At 47.0% G+C, this 21,053-nt stretch overlaps 1 protein-coding gene across 2 annotated transcripts in view; it reads right to left on the bottom strand.

Moving 5' to 3' along the window:
- Window positions 1–21,053, bottom strand: part of LOC138511597 (interleukin-6 receptor subunit beta-like) — a 665,901-nt gene that overhangs the window by 282,337 nt on the left and 362,511 nt on the right. For both annotated transcript variants that reach the window (XM_069627378.1, XM_069627379.1), the window contains exons 7-8: window positions 12,227–12,365; window positions 12,047–12,135 (exon numbers count right to left, since the gene is read on the bottom strand). In XM_069627378.1, the coding sequence (XP_069483479.1) occupies window positions 12,047–12,135; window positions 12,227–12,365 (228 nt within the window). The remainder of the gene's footprint in view (window positions 1–12,046; window positions 12,136–12,226; window positions 12,366–21,053) is intronic.

Here is a 21,053-nt window from a genome sequence, read left to right on the forward strand (position 1 = left end):
CAATGCGCTCAGCTGTTAAACGCACTGTTTGCGGAATGCATTCTCTGGAGCCCCGCGCTTCCGGTTCTGTGCGTGTAGAATGGCTGCCCTGACGCGAAATACATAAAAACAAGTATATTTCAATGCAACAACAATTCTGTACACGTTCCTCTGAAACCTGTGCTTATTTCCTGCACCCACAAATACATTACACAAAAACACAACACAACACAAAGCAGGGAATACATTAAAACAGCAAATACATAAATACAGAACAACACAGCTCTGTACATTACATTGGTGAAGCGGATCAAAAACGAGGGGATTCCCCCAGTTCATCAGAAGGTCGTTCAGTTAATGAGGCTTTCACCAAGCACGAACCTTGGACACCATTCTATTATGGTTTGTCTTTATAATGCTGGAAAATCTTTCTAAATCGATTAAACAACGGAAATTACATTTTGCTTACAAAAATAACGAATATCTTTTGTAAGGTGTTCCACCGACCTTAATTCCGCCCTACATTCACCGCCATCCTTTGAATTTCAACTTTTCTTTTCGTTCTGATTTTAAAATCTACATATTGTTTCTCTGTCATGCTCTGCCATCTACTGGAGTTTTGTAGCACAACAAGACAGAGAAAACGTGTTATCCTTCCCCCCACACATAAGATGAATTATATATATGTTGAATGTTTTCCATTAAGATTCATTTTAAAAACGTGTTTTAATGTTATTCAAATATTTATGGAGGACATCCCCAAGTACCACTTAATGCCCCTTCCCTAAATCCCGCACCCAACACCGCTTCTTTATAAATGTATTTTGTTTCCAATACTAACCTGCAATAAACACTGTTTTGTCAATCGAAATTTTAAAAAATCTATATACTTTGACCTCTATTTTTCAATTCGATGTTTTATGTAACGATAATATGACCGGATACCATCTACCACAGGTAGAGCAGGCACTTCCAGTCTTAGGTAATGTTGACGCTTAGAAGCGTAACACTGTCCATCCCAGGGCGCTTCGACACACAGGTTGTACATCAGAAATAAATACTCAGAGACGTAAACATTGAGAAATCAGGAGAGAAACTAGAGGGTGATTATGTTCCTAACATTAAAGTGCATTTCAAACCACAAACCACTATACGAGTTGTATTTGAAAGGCAAAGCAGGCTTTTCTCGAAGCCAACATCATCAATGCAGCAAATAACTTTTGGGGCCTTCTTTTGTTATCAGTGAATTATCACATTCAACAGCTTCATTCTTGAATGTAATAAATAATACTGTCTCAGCCACTGGTGAATCATCTTGCTAATTTTTTTCTAGCTAAAACCAATGCTGTGAAGTCCTAAAAAGGAGAGGATTGCACACGATGACAATGTCATAGCGGCGACTCCACAAGTGGAAGGAAAGGGCGAACCTTTGAGCAACCGACCTTATCGGCAATAGACTGACTTCTGCCAAATGCTCAGGATATGATGTGATGTGATATTTTATTTGTATCGCGCTCATACACAAGTGTTTCAGAGCGCGATAGAGGTTCTCCCTTAGAGATTATTCCGCCTAAGATTACTAAAGCATATACTCACTTCTTAAATCTTTTTTTAATTACATTTTGATGCCAACTCATATATCATCAAATGTCGTGGTGCACAGCATAGTTTAACTGGTCCCTATACAATTCCCCTTCCCTTCCATCCCCTCCATCAATTCCGGAAATGAACTTAGGGTGCATTTTCCCCCAAATGCCCTATAGCCGACGGTACCACCACAGGGCCATTATGATGTTATCTATAGACCTTGAGTTGATCAGGCGTCAGTGACGTCACCTGTGACCTATTGTAAAAGGGGGTTCCCATATTGTGTCAAATGTCTGGGCAGTCTCTCTTGACCAAGCTGCAAGCTTTTCCATCGCTATACTTTCCCATGAGGGGCCCAGCTGTTTCCCCCAGAAACTCATAATAGCCAGTGGGCCTCATTCCGAGTACGGCGCTAACCAATGGCGCTATTAACGCCTTGGTTGACGCCGTACCCGGACCGGCAGCGCCTTGGTGGTTGGCGGAATTACCGCCCCATTCCAAGGTTGGCGGGGCGGTAATTCCCCAATCCCCATTTACCCTTCCCCATTCCCATTCTTGCCCCATAGGGCATAATGGGAGTGGGGAAGGCGTCAATTACGCCACCGTAAATTACGGTGGCGTAATTAACATCAAGGTCCCTTAGCGCCATGGTTTTTAACACCTGCTAAAAGCAGGTGTCAGATGTTAAAAACCATGGCGCTAAGGGAACTCGGAGTATGGCGGTAAGGGATTACCGCCACCGCTCTCGTTAGCGGTGGCCGCTATCCCTTACCGCCATACTCGGAATGAGGCCCAGTGTAGCTGCTCAAGTTACTTTTAAGGTGAGAGCCTTCAGCAAATAACCAATTGTCCCCCCTCCTTCCGTCCAGCGATACAGTGACGGTGACCAGTGGGTGAGATATAGCAGAAATCCTCATTATTGTCTTAATTAAGGATCTGATTTATCGCCAAAGTGATATAAGTTTAGGACACCCGCACAAGATGTGACTAAGGTCCCCCGCTCACCACAGCGGCTCCAGAAACAGTCCCGGAAGCGTGGCAGGTCCTATAGCCAGTGCCTAGCACCCTCTATGCATATTGCGTTTCTGTGTGAAGTGTGCATATTGCCGCGATCCATTCCTTCCCAATGACCCCTTTCCACATTATCTGTGATTTCCCATCGCAGCCCTTCCTGCCATTTGATCTCACAGGCCCATTTATTGGAATGTCTTGCCTCAGATAGTATCCATTGAATTCTCCCAGTTCGCCATGTCGTCCCTTCAGTCGGCTGGAACCAGCTTTCCAAACTAGACAGTGACAGAGAAGCTTCCCCTCTTATTAGTCGGGTGCATTGCCCGATGCCTCCACTGCTGATACCCGAACCTTTCCTTTTCATCTAGGCCAGAAATCCCAAGTGCATTGTAGAATAGATCCCCCCGACTTTTGGATCTGCCTATGCCCCAACTGTTTAAGTCCTTACCCATTAGTGCGGGGGCAGAATCACCATCTCCTTGAATTGGTGTACACCCTGATGGGTAGGATATCAAGACCGTCACCATATGCACCACTGCGCCCCGTGCCCTCAATGTCTCCCGTGTAATGTGATTTACACAGACACCCTCTGATCTTCATTTTAAGCATGGCGGTCACCATATGCACCACTGCGCCCCGTGCCCTCAATGTCTCCCGTGTAATCTGATTTACACAGACACCCTCTGATCCTCATTCTGAGCATGGCATGGCTGTCATCGTATGCACCACTGCGCCCCGTGCCCTCAATGTCTCCCGTGTAATGTGATTTACACAGACACCCTCTGATCCTCATTCTGAGCATGGCATGGCTGTCACCGTATGCACCACTGTGCCCCGTGCCCTCAATGTCTCCCGTGTAATGTGATTTACACAGACACCATCTGATCCTCATTCTGAGCATGGCATGGCTGTCACCGTATGCACCACTGCGCCCCGTGCCCTCAATTTCTCCCGTGTAATCTGATTTACACAGACACCCTCTGATCCTCATTCTGAGCATGGCATGTCTGTCACCGTATGCACCACTGCGCCCCGTGCCCTCAATGTCTCCCGTGTAATCTGATTTACACAGACACCCTCTGATCCTCATTCTGAGCATGGCATGGCTGTCATCGTATGCACCACTGCGCCCCGTGCCCTCAATGTCTCCCGTGTAATGTGATTTACACAGACACCCTCTGATCCTCATTCTGAGCATGGCATGGCTGTCACCGTATGCACCACTGCGCCCCGTGCCCTCAATGTCTCCCGTGTAATCTGATTTACACAGACACCATCTGATCCTCATTCTGAGCATGGCATGGCTGTCACCGTATGCACCACTGCGCCCCGTGCCCTCAATTTCTCCCGTGTAATCTGATTTACACAGACACCCTCTGATCCTCATTCTGAGCATGGCATGGCTGTCACCGTATGCACCACTGCGCCCCGTGCCCTCAATGTCTCCCGTGTAATCTGATTTACACAGACACCCTCTGATCCTCATTCTGAGCATGGCATGGCTGTCACCGTATGCACCACTGCGCCCCGTGCCCTCAATGTCTCCCGTGTAATCTGATTTACACAGACACCCTCTGATCCTCATTCTGAGCATGGCATGGCTGTCACCGTATGCAGCACTGCGCCCCGTGCCCTCAATGTCTCCCGTGTAATCTGATTTACACAGACACCCTCTGATCCTCATTCTGAGCATGGCATGTCTGTCACCGTATGCACCACTGCGCCCCGTGCCCTCAATGTCTCCCGTGTAATCTGATTTACACAGACACCCTCTGATCCTCATTCTGAGCATGGCATGGCTGTCACCGTATGCACCACTGCGCCCCGTGCCCTCAATGTCTCCCGTGTAATCTGATTTACACAGACACCCTCTGATCCTCATTCTGAGCATGGCATGGCTGTCACCGTATGCACCACTGCGCCCCGTGCCCTCAATGTCTCCCGTGTAATCTGATTTACACAGACACCCTCTGATCCTCATTCTGAGCATGGCATGGCTGTCATCGTATGCACCACTGCGCCCCGTGCCCTCAATGTCTCCCGTGTAATCTGATTTACACAGACACCCTCTGATCCTCATTCTGAGCATGGCATGGCTGTCATCGTATGCACCACTGCGCCCCGTGCCCTCAATGTCTCCCGTGTAATCTGATTTACACAGACACCCTCTGATCCTCATTCTGAGCATGGCATGGCTGTCACCGTATGCACCACTGCGCCCCGTGCCCTCAATGTCTCCCGTGTAATCTGATTTACACAGACACCCTCTGATCCTCATTCTGAGCATGGCATGGCTGTCACCGTATGCACCACTGCGCCCCGTGCCCTCAATGTCTCCCGTGTAATCTGATTTACACAGACACCCTCTGATCCTCATTCTGAGCATGGCATGGCTGTCACCGTATGCACCACTGCGCCCCGTGCCCTCAATGTCTCCCGTGTAATCTGATTTACACAGACACCCTCTGATCCTCATTCTGAGCATGGCATGGCTGTCACCGTATGCACCACTGCGCCCCGTGCCCTCAATGTCTCCCGTGTAATCTGATTTACACAGACACCCTCTGATCCTCATTCTGAGCATGGCATGGCTGTCACCGTATGCACCACTGCGCCCCGTGCCCTCAATGTCTCCCGTGTAATCTGATTTACACAGACACCCTCTGATCCTCATTCTGAGCATGGCATGGCTGTCACCGTATGCACCACTGCGCCCCGTGCCCTCAATGTCTCCCGTGTAATCTGATTTACACAGACACCCTCTGATCCTCATTCTGAGCATGGCATGGCTGTCACCGTATGCACCACTGCGCCCCGTGCCCTCAATGTCTCCCGTGTAATCTGATTTACACAGACACCCTCTGATCCTCATTCTGAGCATGGCATGGCTGTCATCGTATGCACCACTGTGCCCCGTGCCCTCAATGTCTCCCGTGTAATCTGATTTACACAGACACCCTCTGATCCTCATTCTGAGCATGGCATGGCTGTCACCGTATGCACCACTGCGCCCCGTGCCCTCAATGTCTCCCGTGTAATCTGATTTACACAGACACCCTCTGATCCTCATTCTGAGCATGGCATGGCTGTCACCGTATGCACCACTGCGCCCCGTGCCCTCAATGTCTCCCGTGTAATGTGATTTACACAGACACCCTCTGATCCTCATTCTGAGCATGGCATGGCTGTCACCGTATGCACCACTGCGCCCCGTGCCCTCAATGTCTCCCGTGTAATCTGATTTACACAGACACCCTCTGATCCTCATTCTGAGCATGGCATGGCTGTCACCGTATGCACCACTGCGCCCCGTGCCCTCAATGTCTCCCGTGTAATCTGATTTACACAGACACCCTCTGATCCTCATTCTGAGCATGGCATGGCTGTCACCATATGCACCACTGCGCCCCGTGCCCTCAATGTCTCCCGTGTAATCTGATTTACACAGACACCCTCTGATCCTCATTCTGAGCATGGCATGGCTGTCACCATATGCACCACTGCGCCCCGTGCCCTCAATGTCTCCCGTGTAATGTGATTTACACAGACACCCTCTGATCTTCATTTTAAGCATGGCTGTCACCATATGCACCACTGCGCCCCGTGCCCTCAATTTCTCCCGTGTAATCTGATTTACACAGACACTATCTGATCCTCATTCTGAGCATGGCATGGCTGTCACCATATGCACCACTGCGCCCCGTGCCCTCAATGTCTCCCGTGTAATCTGATTTACACAGACACCCTCTGATCCTCATTCTGAGCATGGCATGGCTGTCACCATATGCACCACTGCGCCCCGTGCCCTCAATGTCTCCCGTGTAATGTGATTTACACAGACACACTCTGATCTTCATTTTAAGCATGGCTCTGACCATATGCACCACTGCGCCCCGTGCCCTCAATTTCTCCCGTGTAATCTGATTTACACAGACACCATCTGATCCTCATTCTGAGCATGGCATGGCCGTCACCATATACACCACTGCGCCCCGTGCCCTCAATTTCTCCCGTGTAATCTGATTTACACAGACACCATCTGATCCTCATTCTGAGCATGGCATGGCCGTCACCATATGCACCACTGCGCCGCGTGCCCTCAATTTCTCCCGTGTAATGTGATTTACACAGACACCCTCTGATCCTCATTCTGAGCATGGCATGGCCGTCACCATATGCACCACTGCGCCCCGTGCCCTCAATTTCTCCCGTGTAATCTGATTTACACAGACACCATCTGATCCTCATTCTGAGCATGGCATGGCCGTCACCATATGCACCACTGCGCCGCGTGCCCTCAATTTCTCCCATGTAATGTGATTTACACAGACACCCTCTGATCCTCATTCTGAGCATGGCATGGCCGTCACCATATGCACCACTGCGCCCCGTGCCCTCAATGTCTCCCGTGTAATGTGATTTACACAGACACCCTCTGATCTTCATTCTGAGCATGGCATGGCCGTCACCATATGCACCACTGCGCCCCGTTCCCTCAATGCCTCCCTTGTAATCTGATTTACACAGACACCCTCTGATCCTTATTCTGAGCACGGCATGGCCGTCACCATATGCACCACTGCGCCCCGTGCCCTCAATTTCTCCCGTGTAATCTGATTTACACAGACACCATCTGATCCTCATTCTGAGCACGGCATGGCCGTCACCATATGCACCACTGCGCCCCGTGCCCTCAATTTCTCCCGTGTAATGTGATTTACACAGACACCTTCTGATCCTCATTCTGAGCATGGCATGGCCGTCACCATATGCACCACTGCGCCCCGTGCCCTCAATGCCTCCCGTGTAATCTGATTTACACAGACACCCTCTGATCCTCATTCTGAGCATGGCCGTCACCATATGCAAGGCCCTGCTATAGCTTGCGCATCGAATACCCACTCCTTCCCAGAGTCAACGTGTGTCCATTCTGCCACTACCCGCATCAGGGAAGCTAAATCATATCTAAAAATATCTGGAGACGCCATCCTCCCTTGCCTTCCAGGAGCCATGAGGAGGTTTTAACTTGCCCCACATACATCTTGATATGTCCGCCTGTGTCACCTTAAGACTCCTCTTTGGTTTCTTTATAGGTTTGTTCTGGAACAAGTACATTAGTCTAGGGAGTACATTCAGTTTTATGATAGCTAACCTACTCTGCCATGATAGGTACAGATTTCTCCCCTATGTAGATCCATGTGAACAGATTTAAATACCTCTGGATAATCTGCCTGTTGAAAATGTGTGGGCTTTGATCCGCGGATATTGATCTGACCTTACTGCCCATCTGAAAGGGGCCACTTCTTCCAGTCCTCGTTTTTGTGTCTCATGGATTGATGAGTTTATAATGTCTGATTTATCGATGCTCATTTTAAAGCCTCACACCTTCCCAAATCTGACAATCTCTTCCAGTTCACCTTTCAGTGATTTCACTGGATCTGTCAGGGATCGGATGACATTGTTTGCAAAAGGGCTTTTTCTATGTTCTGTTTTCCCTATTTTTATTTCTGGGATTACCCCCTTGCTCCCTACTCTTTCTGCAAATGGTTTCATTACGAGGACGACCAAGATTGGTGATGAGCGAGACACCAGTCTCAGTCCCATATATGGAGTTACAGGACCGGGGAGAGCCCATTTATGCCTAATCTCAGAATGGGATCCCTATAGTTAGTCATAAACATAGTCAAAAAATATGGACCACATTCCAATGCCCTCAGTACTTTTCCTAAGAAGGCTGGACACACCCTGTCATCCACCTGGTCAGCATCCACAGTGAGCAACTGGGATGAATCAGACCCCCTGCAAGCTTTATCCACCAATCGCAGCGCTCTTATTGCCTTCGCTTGTGGATGTACCTTTACTGAAACCTGATTGATCGGGGTGTCGAACCTGGCATCAAATATTCCAGTCCGATAGTTATAATGCAAGAGTAGAGTTTAACATCTAAGTTTAGAAGCAAGCAGGGGTGTTGCTAGGTCTGGAAACCATCCGGGGCTAAGCTAATGTCGGGACTGTCGGGACTTGGGGCTACCTCCCTTTTGGTTGTAGTCCCTGAGCTTTTAGCCGGGACTACAACCAAAAGACCCGGGCTATAGCCCCCTCAGCCCCCGCCCTCCTAGAAAGGCTGTATGAGGCACGCTTGCATAGGTCCTTTCCCACCTTTGGTATCACCATAACATGGACATCCCATAGACTGGGCTCGGCTTCCTCCCTCTCGAAAGTAGTTGAATAATTCTGTGAATGGCAGTACGATCTCTGGTGCCATGAATGTAAAAATGGCCACCGTCAAGCCACCTGGGCCTGGGCTTTTTCCTGTCTTTTATCCATCACCTGTTATGATTCCATTGGCGAGTCCAGACAGCTTCTGTATTCCGCAGCCATGAATACATTGAACAACCATCCACAGAACATACAAGTGAAGACAGGTAGAAAAGGAGAGCCGGCGAAGGTAGACTAAGGGAGGAGCGATAGAAGAATGGGTGGCAACATGGAAGAGAAAACATGCAGCAGAAATGAAAACCGAAAAGAACATATGCTGCTAGGCCATGACGGCGAGAAGAGACATACAATAATCGGTATCCAGTAATGAGGTCTCTGAAAAATAGCAGTTTTTACAAATAATCGCAGCAAAAAAGTCTGTCACCCGGTAAAAGTGTTTCCATTATACCACACAAGGGAGGTGGGGGTTGCAGGGCAATTCTTTTTTTAATGCCCATTTTCACGGCGACTTTATTACATGGAACCCAATGATTAAGTCAAGAAAAGATTAGACTTAAAATAAGAGTCTCATTTGGAGTTAGGCAGAATACCGTTGCATTGCAGGAAGCTACCACCCCTGGCAGTGTTATTTCTGAAAATCCATCCTATTCAGGACTGAACAGAAACACCCCCTCCACCAGTGGTAACCTTTTGGGTTTTTTATTTCTTAAAGAAGCAAAGGGTCAAAACGAAACCTTTTATGTATTACGCGGGTAAGGTGGTGTGAAGGGGCAACAGAAATGGCCACCTTTTCACTGCCTTACCATGGCCCGTTGCAAAAACTTGTTTGACTGTACTGAAGGCAAGCAGCAGCTCGGCTTCACTTTGGAATTTGTATCTCCATCTCAGAGTTGTATGATATGTAATGAGTAATATGCACAGTACTGCTATTCTCCTTTGTAGCTAAGCTCCTCACAAGTAACAGCGCCGCGATGCCCAAGGGCTGCCTGTGTGCTATACAAATGTAAAAATAAATAAATAAATAGAGTTGGAGGCAAAAATAGGCAGACTTTTAAAAGGTTAAAAGCATTACCGGTGGCCTTCATGTCAAATATGGATAGTGGTGTTACACCAAACTCTCAATTGGGCAGGCAGTAAAATTGGTAGTATTTGCTAACCACGGCCGGATTTACTGGTACAGCGCAAATCATGAAGACACCGTAAGAGTCATAGTAGCTTGGAGAGTGAGAAACAGATGTATCCTGGGGACTCTTAAAAAGCAGATAATGGCTAGAACAAGCAATAGAGGAAAAGTGACAAGAGAAAGAAAGAAAATTGGCAAATAACATCTAGGTTACAAGTAAAGGACAAGAATGAAAGAGTCAGGAGGAAATTAAATAGAAGGAGAGGGACAGCAATGAGGAGAATGAGCTAGAAAAAAACAGATCCATCTTGGTAGCGTCGAGAGGGAGAGAGGGATTCAGCATTCAGGGCTTAATAGTGGGCAGGAGTCGGAAACAGAAGAGTGCTGTGGTTCCGAAACAGAGGAGAGAAAACACACATCTAAGAGTTATCGGTGTAAAAAAGACAATCCAGCCTACAAGAATGAATAAGAGCAGAAAGAGGACTCGAATAGAGAATCAATAAAGGTAGGCCAAGGATTGAGCCTTGGGGAACACCTTAGTGTAAATGGAAAACGTAAAGAGTAAACGCAAACCCAGGAGACAGAGTAAGAAGGACCAGAAAGATATGAAGAAAACAAAAAGAGAGCAGTGCCAGAAATTCCAAGGGAAGAAAGACAAGAACTGGGGAAGTAGTGGTCTACATATTAAACCCTTCATATAGGTCAAACTGAGGGTAGTTGGGAATTTCAAGAGCAGTCTTGAATGAGAAGGCTGAAAGCCAGATTAAAATGGGGCAAGAAGACCTTTGGAATCAGAAGAGCGCGAGAGTTGGGGGTGGACATCCCATTTCAGAAGCTTAGAAAGGAAAGGAAGAAGAGAACTAGGACAATAGTTAGTGCGGAGAGAAGGATCTAGAGAATTATTTTTAGGAAAAGGCAGAATAGTTGCATGCTCTAAGGGGAGAGGAGGAACACATCACAGGAGAAGGATGCATTGAACAGTGAAGTCAAACAGGGAAGAAGATGAGAGAGTACAACAAAGGGATAAGAGAAGAGGGCAAATAATGAAGCGGATTGGCAGAAGGATCAGCTCACTGGAGCACGAGCTGACGTAAAACGTCGGCATCTAAGGATAAGGAAGAACATTGTCTGACTGTCATATAGCACAATGTAAGTATACCCTAACTCTCACCCACTGCAGAATCTCCTGGTTCTGCTATTAATTGTGACCTCTCATTCAAAACACACATCGCCAAGAAGACCCAAGGAGCATGGTATCAGCTTGCATTCCTCTGCAAAGTCAAGTCTTTGATCCGGGCCCCCAGTTTCAGAACAGTTGTCTATGTCCGGGTCATCTCCCACCTAGACGGTGCTAATACCCTACTCAAGGGAGCCCCGATGCCACCTCAGCACCTCCTACATTTCAGCACGTCTCATCACAGGACTGAGAAAATTCAACCATATTTCCACCCATCCTCAAGAAGCTGCATCGGCTACACCTTCAGGTATGCATCATTTTCAAGACTGCTCGTACCACCTACAAAGCAGTCACATTAACACCCCACTTTACTTGTGTGAGAAACACACCAGCTCCGGACACCAGCCCACCACTAGAAGCTACACCATCACCAGGCTGGAAACAAAGAATTGCAAGAGAAGGAAAAGGACCTGACCAATCTCACCAATCTGTGATCGCACCACTCGACCCTACTTTCCCACTCTGGAGTTCCCACATCCCCTGCACACCCTACCCATGCCCGCACATCTGCTACCCATTCAATTTACTTGTAACACCCCAGGGTGTGTCACCTCTGTACTGTGCTCATTTGCTTCTCAGCTTGGTTTGCGCTTTACATGCATAACACACAAATAGAAAAAAAGAAAGAGCAGGAGAAGATACAGAAGGAGAAACAGTGGAGATAAAGAATGAACATTCTCAGTTTTAGAAGTGAAAAAGGTTAGAAGTAGAAAGTGACGAATTAAGAGTGGGGTGAGGTGCATGTAGGGACGGCAAATTATTAAGAAGGGAACATAAATGGTGCGGAGGAGGAGAACGACAAATAATAATAGATTTACAGAAGCAGTTAAAAATCACACTTTAAATAAACCTTAAAATGTACATGAAAGTTCACAGATATGCCTTCTCACCTCCCAGCTGATGAAGACCGTCCTTGTGCCTGGAGGTTTGGTTAGAGGTTTAGAAGCAATCTTAGTGATGTTTGGCTTTTCCGTCAGCTCTGACCCATAAAAAAAAAGAAATGAAAACAGTACATTTTATAGAACCTATGGTTGTCGTGTTAGGAGATGACACCGAAGCGCAACACTTACTATGAATGATAACTGTCTCTGTTCCCCAATCACAGTGGAAGCAGGAGTCGTCGGGTATGCATCTCATTTGAGCACTGAAGGATGAAGACCTGCTGGACTTCGGGAGCACCACTGTATTGTTAGGAGACGTCATATTTACCTGGGAATCCATGTAAGGAAAACACTGTCAATGTACTGCAGTGACAGGATAACATACGTGTGCTCTTCAAAGAAGTAACTGACCACCAAAACACACACACACACACACACACACACACACACACACACACACACCCCCCCCCCCTCTGCGTGTCAAGGAAACAGCATATCAAACTAAGTAGAGAAGAAACTAATTTTCAAAAAAAGTAGTTCTCAGTCCATTACAGAAAAGGGCATAAGTGGGGGAAAAGTGAAAAAAGACTGGTTACCCATCTGTGATTTCTTGGTATGGCATATTTTCAGAAAACACTCCAATCCACCACCAAAGGTGCACCAAAACTGTCCAACATCATCAGATCCCTCTCCAAACCACCATTCACACCTTCCACACCCCCATCCACCTCAGTATGCAACTCCCTCATGGACTACTTCAACACTAAAATAGACCACATCAGGAAAGCTCTACCCTCTGCTCTCCAACTCCTACCCCTCGAATCCCACTTTCCAATACATGGGACACCTTCCACCCCATTAATAGAGACACCCTTATCAGCCTTACTACCAAAGAAAATCCTGCACTCCTGGATCGGTCGCATTCAATTTCATTACCACCTTTGCTCTGCACTGGCCCAACATCATCAGCTGCTGTCTCTCACATGGTACTATCCCCTCTGCACTCAACACTGGACAAACGTCACTCCACTTCACAAAACCATCTCTTAACACCATGCTCCTCAAACATTATCACCCCATTACAATCCTGCCATACCTCGCCAGAATCGTGGAATGCTTCATCACGACCCAGCTGCAACAACACAGAACCAAAAACAACGTCATCAACCCCCACCAATCTGGAATTCAAACAGGGCTCAGCACGAGGCCACTACACAACACATCCTCGATGAACACTGCAACATCACTGGCATAAAGCACTACTTGTACCCCCAACCTCTCTGCAGCCTTCAACACCATCGACCACACCATTCTACTCAACATCCTATCTCGTAGGATGAAGCGTTCAGGCACCATCCTAGATTGATTCACCTCCTTCGTTACTGACGACAAAACACACTGGGCCTCATTCCGAGATTGGAGGTAGTCATGGCGCTATTTGCGCCATGACTGCCTCCAATAACAGTACCGGCCTCGTTCAATGGGGACTTACCGGTGTAGTCCGACCTTTGAGGGACCAGTAAGTCCCCATTGAAAAAAACATTCCCCATTCCCATTTGAGCCCCGATAGGGCTCAGTGGGAATGGGGAAGTAGCTAATAACGGTACCACAATTTGCAGTACCGTTATTAGCTCTGAAGTTCCATAACGCCTGGTCAGACCAGGTGTTAAAGGAGGGACCCGCTAAGGGACCTCGTAGTAGGGCGGTAAGGGATTACCGACACTGGTCTCCTTACCAGTGCCCGGTATCCCTTACCGCCCTACTCGGAATGAGGCCCACTGTCTCCATGCCCCCTTATCAATTAGTTCCACCCTAGTCAACTATGGAGTTCCACAAGGCTCCTCCCTGTCTCCACTCCTCTTCAACCTATATATATAGAATCCCTTGGACAGACATTTGGGGAACACCACATCCATTTCCACCAATATGCAGATGACACACAAATATATACTTCCACATCTCAACCACTTCACAACCCCCCGTCCTAACAAGCTTTCTCTCCACCATCACCATCTGGGTGGCCATCAACTTCCACAGGATCATCCATTTCGAAACAGAATACCTGCTCATATGTCCCCCGAGGCACACACCTGACTTCACTCCCGGGATCAAAGAACTCACCACAGACAACCGACATATATCCCTCTCCACACCTGTCAAATACCCTGGCTTCACCCTCAAGCCCCACCTCCTTTCCTTCACAACACATAGCTGCTGTCACCAAAACATACTATCTTCAACTACACACCTACGAAAGTTCAGATACATCCTTCGACGTGATGACCCCTGCAATGCAGTAAACACACTGGTTCTATCCAAGGTGGACTATGGTAATGCTCTCCTCACTGGACTCTCCAACAGCACACTTGTCTCCCTGCATGTCATACAAAATGCAGCAGCCAGACTCATCCTCTACCTACCCAAGCATTAACACATCACCTCATTGCTCACCCGGCTCCATTGGCACCCCGTGGCCCAGAGAATTGCCTCCAAAGGACTCTGCATAGTATTTAAAGGCATTCACCACAAAACCCCATCTGATCTTCACAACACACTCAAACCCATCACCCACACAAACACCAGACAAGAAAACCAGTGCCTTCTACACATTCCACTCTGTAAAGTACCATCCACACAAAAACAAGCATTTATAAGCATTACAGAACACTTTGCCTCTTCACATCCACACTGCACCCTCCATCACCACTTTCAGAATGAACCTCAAATCGTACCTGTTTCCCCAAACATAGCCCTGTCCTCCTTCCATGCTACCACTTGTCTATCCTAATCTTTCTATCATATCCTGAAAACATTTTGTGGTTCACCTCACACCTTTTCAACCGTCTAACCTTGTAAGGTGCTCTTAGATCCTCTGTGTAGAGCCAGCATTGAACACAACATGCAAATAAAATAAATACAATAAAAATAAAGAATGAAAGAGAACTACATAAAATACTCTGTTTGACCTCTTTAGAGCTTGTTCTTTTCACTGTGAGATGGTGGGGTTCCAAGCTCTTGTTCTTTAAAGGCCATACAACATCCTTGTGCATAGCGAGATGGGACGGTGAGGGCTAAATAGAGTTAAAAACAGCAGAAGAGAGGAAGGGGATTCAGATTTCGATCGGAGGAGGTCATCTACTAATTAGTGCGTGGGAGATGTGTTCTTAGATATGGAATAACAGCTGGGCACTATACTCTGGAATATAGTTCTGTTTTGTCTGAATGCTGATGAGTAGTGACACCACCACCTCATGCCCAGTAGATCTTCCAGTTGATTCACATACATAGGCTAGGATAGATCCCTGAAACCACTCCCAGATCATGAGCTGGGGGGGGGGGGTGAGCATCAGCAATTCACCAATACAAACCCAGAACATAAAAGGAAGAAGGGAAGAAATCCAGGGCCTTCACCTCCAAGCCATGAGTGCAGAGTTACAAAGCAGTGCTGCAGGAATGACAATATCCAAGGCTATTAAGTGATCCCGGAGAACCATAAGGAGGCAGGCATCTCCACCATCCAGCATGCGGAGGGTATCGTCCTGTGCATGGGGCGCAGTGCTCTACGTGCTTCTTAAAGGATCAATAACATATCGATGGGCTCGTAAATGGGAAGTTATTCTGGTGATGGCGCTGCAGCTGCACATAGACTAGAGCCTCCACAATCTTCCAAAGGTACTAGCTGTGATTGGACAGACGTTACTGAAATCAAACGAGGGCTAATCCGTCGGGATTTCAAATGGGATGGTAAAGCAGTATGGTATAATGGAGGTTGTATTATAGGTAGAGCAATGAATGAACAAGAAGAGAACATATTTAAATGAGAGGGAAGAATTTCACTGCCCTTATTATACTGGATCATGGTGACAAACAAAAACAAAGAATAAGATAGTGGTCAGTCCATTAAACCACAATGTGATCAGAACTGTCGGGGTCATATCCTTGCGGAATGACACACTAACTATGATGCAGTGAAGTGGACCACACTAAGGTCTTTATTGAAGAGACTCTCTAACATGCCCCATCACTGAAATCTACTTTGGTCATGTGCAGAGCCTATCATATAGTACCTGGCAATTGACAGTGAAATGGCTGATCCCCTACCTCTAGTGCTGGTATTTGGGGCATCGCCAAGGTCAAGAATAACGTGGGTTACAGAGGTATTGTCCTCCATGCAAGGGCAAGGGACACCTCCCACTCCATTCCCACCTGATGGAGAAAGAAGAAACTCCAATGCTACAGCTAAAGGTTGGTGGATCGGGAATCAGAAGGAGATGTGAGTAGAGTTTGTAGTGTGCCTTTTAAGTAACACGAGCAGGCTTTATCAAGCAATAGATTCTTTCAGGATAGTATAGATTTGGAAAATACATTATATTGGACTAGGCATTTGCTTTACAACCCACTCTACCTTATTTCATGGTGAAACAGCAATGTCAGTCAGATGACTGAAAACTCTAAGGGGCATTTGAGGTTCTCTCTAACATGTAGAAGTAACCATGCCTCTTTGAAGGACAGTGAGCCACTGTATTGCGCCCATGTGTAGAAAACAGTTGCAAACAGTTTATCTGAAATGTTGGGAGCTCCGACCCATGGTAGCACCAGAAACACCCATCAGTAAGTGCATGGAGCATGTAGCATTGAAAAGTATGGAGAGGGCTACGTGAGAAACCTGACAGTGTTCTCCCACCTACTCCCCCGGGATCCTCTAGTCAGGTGGCCAGGAAAGGGCCATCGCTTATGGATCCCGACCCTGTGGGTGGACAAGCAAGGGAGGATCACCTGAGTGGAGAGTTACAGGGGATTGGGATGAGAACATCCCAGGGCGAGACATGGTATTCCCCCATTTCCCATTCCACCTTAGAATCCTTTCCCCTAGCTTTCAGAGGGTATTTCCAAACCCATATCATCACCCCCTCCCCATTTCCAACAAATACTGTGACAAGCAAGAGGCAACCGGGAGTAGTGAAGATTTCCCATAGGAATAACATGTGGAGTGTAAGAGAAAACGGCTGTTGAAAGAAATTAAGTTGTCCCAGAGTCAGGCATTCACTAATTATCTTTCACACCTAACTCCACTTGACTGCTTTTCCAACTATAAAAGGTGTGGTTCTGCACAGCTAAATGAGCGAGATGGGGACGTTGTTTGTACCAGAGAAGCCAAGGAGCAGAGAGCAGCAGGATCGACTTCTCAGAGGAGTGCGGCATGCCGAGAAGCTGGCCCGGTGCTTCTGAGGGACTGCAGCGTGGCTAGGGAGCCGTGTCTCCAGAGATCCGGAGAGTAGCACCTTGCAGGCTGCTGTTGGTGGTTGGAACATTGCTCGTTCCCTTGGGACCTGTGCTGGCCCTAAGGGTGTCTCAGGGGCAGGTGGTGAGACCCTGACATCAGGCCCGCACAACCAGGAGGGACCGCTTGTCACTGCGCTGCTGCCCAGGTGAGTCTCGTGGAAGAGAGCGAGAGAGAGCGAGACGCGGGAGCATGCAACTGACTGAAGCGAGGCGGGCGAAAAGAAGATACATAAAGCGGCACAGAGCGGAAAAGATGAAAGAAAAGGAAACTAGGAAAGAAAGCAGATTCAAAGAAGAGTGACGAGATCAAGAGAAAGTAAAGAGAACGTCAGAAAGCAGAGTGTGCAATGGACGCAAAGGAAAAGGACTATATTAAAGAGGACGCAATCAACCCTTAACAAGAGAGAAGGTTACAAGTGACCCGGCAGAGTGGAAAAGGTGTCAGTGGGCACAGAAAGGTAAAGGAAGTGTAAGTGTGCATGGGAAAGCAAGGAGGAAGGTGCCAGTGGGCACAGAAAGGTTAAGAAAGTGCAAGTATGCAGGAGAAGGGACAAAAGGTGCCAGTGGGCACGAAGAGGAGAGTGCAAGTGCGCAGGAGAAGGAAAGAAAGGTGCCAGTGGGCACAAGAAACAAAGTCAAGAAAACAGAGGGGAACAAGAAGGGGTGCAGAAAGCCCTGAAGGAAAAAGTTAAGAGAAGAAAGTAAAAGAAAGGGGTTCAAGCTCGGAGTGGTCACGCTTAGGAGGAGCCCAATAACGTGGTGTTTTCGAAAGTCTCTGATGCTAACCCTTTGAAAGAACTGTATATGAAGAAAAAGGTACATCCTGACAAACTGAACTCTTGTTTTGTTTTTAGCTCAAGCGGGGCCTAATCTTGGGGCAGGGAACCCTGAGAAGCCTAAGAATTGTATTTGAACTTGGAAAAGGCCTAAGCTTGGGGAAGGGAACCCTAAGAGGCCTATCATAGTGGAATCATGATTATTTTATGTTTCTGAAGGAACTGAAGCTTGGGCAAGGGAACCCCAGGACATTAAAGGCATTGGCCCTCATTACGAGTCCGGCGGTAGCCGTGCTGGTAAAACTGGCAGGCTGCCGCCAGACCCTTAGTGAATTACCGGTGCCGGACTTGCTGGATTTACCAGGGCATTACAACCCTGGTGGTCCGGTAAATCCGGCGCCAGCAATTCTGTTAATCCCCATTCCCGTGGAGTCCCATAGGACTCTATGGGAATGGAGACTGTGGTGGAAACACCGGCACCATGTCGTGATGGTGCTGGTGATTCCGTGCATCTCTGCAGGCCGGTGCCCTTCTGCCCACCAGGTCAGACCTGGCGGGCGGAACGGCACCTGCCCGCAGAAGTCGTAGTTTGCCGGTCTGGAAAACGGTGCCAGTATGGTTTTACCAACACCGTTAATTCCGGACCGGCAAACATGTAATGAGGGCCAGTGACATTGTTTGAACTATGGAGATGGTCCTATGAGCAGTCCTTTTCGATTGAACTCGTCCTTTTGAAGCTGACCAACTTACATCTGGTGAAAAGACCACCTGAAACCAATCTTGGTTTCCTATTTTTGTTGAACCACCACTTTTTGCTTTTGAAAGACTTCCTAACACATTTTTATCAAACAGTTAATTTTTTCAACGCATTTTATACGAAACTTTGCCATTCGAAACTATGGCATTCAAAACTATCACTAGGAACCAAAGGAACCATCCCTTTAATCTTAGGGCCAGCTAGGCATTAGACCAAGCCAGGAACTTTAGTAAATTAAGGTTATTGAACCAATCATCTTTTCTGTGTCTCTCGTGATACCATGCCTGTTTTACAGTTATATCACTAAACGTGATGCATCACAGTTGAGTCAGACATCAAAGAGCAGTTAACATGCAAGGGTTGAAGCCTTTTCCCCATTCAAAGAACTGGAGAAGATCTTATAGCATGGAACATGTCTATAAACATACTTCCATTGCATTGGTCATTTTATCGATATTAACCCTAGAGCTAGACTATCAAATATGGCGCTAGAGCTTGCTGGAGGTACAGCGATATTAGACATCTGAGGGGGACTGTTTTAGCTGAGAAATAGTAACATGTAGTCATCCCAGCAGTGGTTTCCTTCAAATGGGTCCTCACAAATATTCATATGAATGTGGATTAAATTAGGTGGACTAGATATGGGCCATGGCGGTCACAACAGATGCAGCTGGGCAAAGCTAGGCCCTTTAATCTTGCACTGACCTTGATGGGCTGGCACTCTTTCCCTATACCAGTAGACATATCCCACCATGGAAAGGCTGCATGTTCCACATACATGCATTCTTGTCCGGGAGCAAGGTCTCAAATCTGTACCCAGCCCTTTCTTCCAGTCCATAGAGATCAGGGATGTGAGGACCCTGAACCCTGCCAGCAAGCAGAGAGAACATGGAGGCTTCCTTGCTGCAGAGTCCCGGAGGATGTCCAGACGAGCATAGCATGGACGATAGATATGGATAGATCCTTCGGAGTCTCCTTGATGCATAATAAAGCCAAGAGGTTCATGCCTGTTACAGGAAATCCAGCGGCTGCTCTAGGAAGGGAGGGGGGCTGACTCTCCCCTTCTAAAGCCTATGCTATCAGTCAGATGTGTTTGTGGGGAGTGGGAAAAGATGTGGCTTGCCAGCGACATGCCAAGATAGGCAGACAACTCCATTGTGGGCAAGGGCAGGTTCTGCCTGGGACTGATCAATTGTTTCTCGCAACAGAGCAGAGCCTTGAAACCGTGAAAGGAGAGAATCCTTGATTACCGCAAATGCTGGTAGAATTAAAAGAGAACTAAGGTTTGGCTGTCAGAAGTCTGAACATCATGCTACAATAGATGACAGGGTGTTTGATTATTTCAAACAGCAGTCAGTATTGTGTAAGATCACTGTCTTGGATAATGCATGGAATAATTTATAATAATTTATAATTGTTCTTTTATAACACGCTTAATACAGGAGGCCATTTTCTAAGCGCAAGACCGGGATTCGAACTTGTGTTGCTCTCCTTGTTTTATCAACTTGTGGAAGGCCCAGAACATCGAAATGTACTGTTTTAAATTATTTGCTTATGAAATGTTTATGTATTGTAAACTTAAAGATCTGTTTTTACCGAATAAAAGTATATTGAGGATAATGCCATGCGTTGCCTTGCTTCCAAGACAAACGCGTTGGCGTTGTGCTTGAGCTATCCTCCCGGCTTAGAGACAAGATACAGGCAAGAAAGAGAAGGCCTGTAAAACACTTTATCTTGAGACCATTTATTTTTAAACAGAACCCGAACAATCCTATTGAGGCTGCCATCACCCATTATCTAGTGACACTTTGGTCTAAAGCCTAGCTCTACATCTTTAATGTAATCTAATATTCGAATCCAGGTTAATAACCTAACACACCAATGCAGGCAAATTCTCACACAGAAGTACAATGCACTATATGCAATCACACCAATATCTTTCACACCTAGGTCCTGGAGACTTGGGGTACGTACTGCTATTTTCTGTGTCATTTGTGAGGTTTTTGTTTTTAGTTTTGCCTTTATGAGTTTTGTGTAAGAAAGAATCCCCATAACTCTCTACCGAGTTTCAAACACTGTTACCCAGAGCATGTACTCATTGCTTGTGTCATGTATGTTACCTTAGAGGCAGTAATAGTATTTCAGCACTGAGACCTTTTGTCATTAGACTGATACAATTGGTCACATCAAAGGGGTGGGG

Source organism: Ambystoma mexicanum, chromosome 6p (genome assembly GCF_040938575.1).
Source record: "Ambystoma mexicanum isolate Mex_15411 chromosome 6p, UKY_AmexF1_1, whole genome shotgun sequence".
Taxonomy (NCBI): Eukaryota; Metazoa; Chordata; class Amphibia; order Caudata; family Ambystomatidae; genus Ambystoma; species Ambystoma mexicanum.